The sequence below is a fragment of the Monoraphidium neglectum genome (assembly GCF_000611645.1).
Source record: "Monoraphidium neglectum strain SAG 48.87 unplaced genomic scaffold scaffold02985, whole genome shotgun sequence".
In the NCBI taxonomy this organism is placed as follows: domain Eukaryota; kingdom Viridiplantae; phylum Chlorophyta; class Chlorophyceae; order Sphaeropleales; family Selenastraceae; genus Monoraphidium; species Monoraphidium neglectum.
Genome location: NW_014010643.1, coordinates 3,648 through 7,496, shown reverse-complemented (window position 1 = coordinate 7,496; position 3,849 = coordinate 3,648). Strand labels below are relative to the sequence as shown.

The 3,849-nt window shown below is 63.8% G+C and overlaps 2 protein-coding genes across 2 annotated transcripts in view; one reads left to right on the top strand and one right to left on the bottom strand.

Annotated features, from left to right (window-relative positions):
* Positions 1 to 815: 815 nt before the first annotated feature.
* Positions 816 to 2,424, bottom strand: MNEG_11955 (hypothetical protein; the record flags this gene model as incomplete). The annotated part of the gene is made up of 5 exons (XM_014039573.1): positions 816 to 854; positions 914 to 1,148; positions 1,637 to 1,782; positions 2,096 to 2,185; positions 2,371 to 2,424. 5 exons carry the CDS (start codon positions 2,422 to 2,424, stop codon positions 816 to 818), a joined length of 564 nt encoding a protein of 187 aa, XP_013895027.1.
* Positions 2,425 to 3,692: 1,268 nt separating this feature from the next.
* MNEG_11954 (hypothetical protein) overlaps positions 3,693 to 3,849 on the top strand; it is a gene marked incomplete at both ends in the record, with an annotated part of 2,616 nt that continues 2,459 nt past the window's right edge. The window contains one exon of the mRNA XM_014039572.1: positions 3,693 to 3,802. Coding sequence (XP_013895026.1) covers positions 3,693 to 3,802 — 110 coding nt within the window. The remainder of the gene's footprint in view (positions 3,803 to 3,849) is intronic.

Genomic DNA, 3,849 nt, shown 5'->3' with positions numbered 1-3,849 from the left:
GCGCGCGGCGCCCGCCGTCGCTGGTGCTGCTGCTGCGGCTGCTACTGCGGCTGCTGCCGCCGCGTCGGCCGCGAGCGGCGCCGCTGTTGTGATATCCCCTGTCTTCCGACTCGCTTTGACTGCCGTCATCTGTGCTGCTGCCGCGGCTGCTGGTGCTGCGCGATGACTCGTCTGAGTCATAGTCGCTCGACGCCCCATCGCCTCTGCTGCTCCCGCTGCCACCACCACCACCCTGGTGCCGCCTGCGCCCACTGCCGCTGCGGCGGCCGTGCGCCGCGTGGCGCTGCTCCTTGCGCGTCGGCGCCGCGCAGCTTCCCAGCAGCTGCTGGCCCAGCAAGCAGCCCAGAAACTCGGCTACGCGGCTGTCCTCTTCGCCGTCCCCTCCGCGCCGCCACGGCCACGCAGCCACGCCAGTGCGCTCCCAGCGGCTCGGCGGAGAGGCGCTGCTGGCATGGCGGCGGGCGCCGGCCTCGAGCGCCGCGCGCGCGGCGCCGCGCAGGCGGCGGGCGGCCTCGGCGGAGCGGCCCTGCAGCGTGCCAAGCTCCTCTTCCTGCGACGAGCCACAAAGGGGCGCGTAAAAACACCCACGATGCAGCGTATCGTGTGCTTTGACGAGTTAATGGCATGTGTTTGCATATGCTTGTTGCCTCCTGCATCCCACCATTACCCCACACAAAAGCATGCAAGACCCCTGCCAGCCCCTCGAAGCCCCTCCAACCCCCCGCCGCTAAGCTCCAGTGACATCCAAACTCAGCCGCCGACCGAAAAGAGGGGACACCCATTCTATCACAGGCAAATATCAGTGGTGCAACGTGCTAGGTGGTGTCCTTAAGGAACGACGACGCCCCATGCTGCTGCCCAAAAGCGAGGACCACGCACCCAGAAGGACCACGCGCCCGTCAGGACCACCCACCTGGCTGTGTATCTTCTCCTCTGCCAGCCTCAGCCGCGCCTCCAGGGCCCCTGCCCCCTCCCTCGCCTCCTCCAGGTCAGCTTCCAGGTTCAGGGCAGCTTCCACCAGCGCGGCCGCCCGGTTCGCGCGCGACCCGGCCCCGGGGCTGCGGCCGCGCTGCGGCGCCGCCGCCCCGCGGGACGGGCTGCCGCCGTCGCCGCGGCCGTCCTCCTGCTCCTCTTGCCGGCGGCCGCGCCTGTCATAGGCGTCGGCGCCAAACCCGCCGCCCTGTCTTGCCACGCCGCCGCTGCCGCTGCTCCTCGGCTGCTCCCGCCCCTTCTGCCTGTGCCTTGGAGCTGCGATTTTGCGCGTGTCCCCCGCCCAAGCTCCATGCCCCGCGCCGGCCCCGCCGCAGCGGGCGCCCAGGGCCCGCGGCGAGCCGGGCGTGCTGCGGCTGCGGGCGCGGCTGGCTGGGGACGCGCGGCGCGGTGGCGAGAGGAACCTGTGTGTGTGCATGCGCGAAGGCGGGCAGGGGGCGCTCAAAGGCGCGCCGGCGAGCAGTGGCTGAGCCGCACGGCCGGCTATGCGTTCGTTCGTTTGCGGGATGATCGACCAGCGGCAGTCTCTGGCAGCTGGTCTCTGTTCCGGGGCCCCGAGAGGGCCCTGCTTGTGGCGGTTGGCAGCCCAGCAACAAGTCGTGTCAGCTGTGATGAGGGCCCGTCGTTGCGCTTGCGCTTACTGTACCTGGAGGTGAGGAAGAGGGCCAGGGTGGGCAGGGCCCCCTCTGGGGGGAACAGGTGGAAGGGCGGCTCCAGCACGCCCGCCCTGAGCTGCTCCAGCAGCAGCCGCGCGTACTGGTTGCGGCTGCGCTTCCACGTGTGGTTGGAGGTCTGGCGGCGCGGGGGCGGGGGCGGGGGCGGGGCGACGTGGTATTAGGAGGAGGGGAGTAAGTGGGATGGCGGTGTGATCGATCCGGCTGTGCAGCTCTGCGTGGGCGCTCTGCCGCGCCGCAGGAGACGCAAAGCTGTGCGCGTGCGTAATGAGCGGCTGCTTCATGATGCCACCAGGTCTTTCTCCCGACCAGGTATGACGACGCCCACAACAGGTTTTATCCGGGCCTTGCGGCTTCTCCGTCTGCCCGTGCAACACCCATGTGGGCTGCAGCTGCGATATGGTAATACAGGATTCCGCTGCAGCGCGCACCTCCTGCCGAAGCTTCTTGAGCCATGCCTGAACCCGCACACGTGCATGCCTGTCCAGTAGCGCCAGCCGTTTCTCGAGCGTGATCGCCAACTGCGATCGGTCCAGGCGGAGGCGGCAGCACGAAACAGCGGGGCGCGGTCGATGCACACAGTGCGTGCGGCACGTTGCTGCGGCGGCAACTGCGGCGACATGCAACTGCGGCGCGCTAGTTGTCAAGGAGCCACGCGGAAGTAATATATACTTGTTCTACGCTGTGCTGCAGTGGCCGCACTCACGCGAAGGAATTGCTCGTCCAACGCCAGCCCCGCTTCATACTCGTCGCGCTCCATGTCGACAAGCGCTACATGGAGATCACAGATGCAATGTTATGATTTGTTCCTAAATGTGTTCGAAAAAGAGGTGTGTGAGGACAGCAAGAGTCAACTTTCACGGTCAACTAGTGCAAAGCGAGCTGAACATTTGGAACATCCAGCATATGTACAGATAAAAGAATAACTTGAAGTCGTCGTCGGTAGTCACCGCCTTACCAGAGGCGTGTAGTACCGTAGCAAGTGTGCGGCAAGCAGCAGAGTGCACAAAGCGAGTACGGTCGGTATCCCTGCCCGTACATGTTCCACCGGGACCCGTATCACAAATTTATACCTGAGCGCAGACATGTCACAACCCGTCTCGCTTTATCCACAGCGGCGTCTCCACCAACGGGATCAACGTCACGGCGGCGTCAAGGCTGCTCAAATTTGGCATACAAGTATCAGCACAAGCAGCAGCACGAGCTGCTGCTTGAGGGGTCGATGCCAGCTTCTGCCTACGTACGCAGGATAATCTCTTGGTCCCGTAACAAACATACGACAGCCTCATCAGGGTGTTGGGGCCAGAACGGGGGATGAGAGCTGCTGGTGGATGCACATGCCGAGTGGATGTGTGGTGAAGTGGGCCTAGGCAGGCAGCCTTACCGGCCTGCTGCACATGTTATTCAAGTTTCCGCCTGAAGTGCATGGGTGCCAGCCTATGCTGAAGAATAATGTGCACGAATGGCAGTGCTCAGTGTCAGTTGTCAACTGTCGGTCTACACCGCCACAGGCAAGTAGCACTTGGAATACGGTAGCGGGAGATTGGTGATAGGAATCCAAAACATGGTTCTCATACAGGTACAAGCATCGCTTGGGCCAGAACATGCTGCATTCATTCGTTCATGAACCCGCGTTGTGTGTCACCCGGGTTGGCCGACTTGCCCACGCAGTGCTGATATGTCAACTCAACCTCTTGATCAATGAATTTTTGATTCAACATGAGCACGATCAGCACTGCCAGATCCCGTAGATCCCTGCCGCGTTCCACGGGTCCCTTGGGTTTGTTGCAATACTATTATCTGAAGAGGCATCTCTCATTCCACTGGCGACGCTCGGGGTTCCCATAGCGCCTCCGGCGAACACGCAGCAGCAGTGCAGCGGCGCAGCGGCGAGCGCTGCATGTTCGGATGGAGGTCGATCAGGCGATGCAGCCGGACGTGACACAGCAGCCGTCCCCTGACATGAATGGCACTGCAGGGAGTCCTGCAGCCAATGGCGGCGCGACAAACGCTAACGGTGATGCCGACATGGTGGATGCCGCTGACGACGAGCCTGCGCCTGCAGTCTTCGGCACACTTGTACAACAGCAGCAGCAGGAGCACCAGCAGCAACAGCAACAGCAGCAGCCTGCCAATACGTTGCCTCATGGACTGGCTCCGCCACTGCCGTCCAAGCCACAGGCGG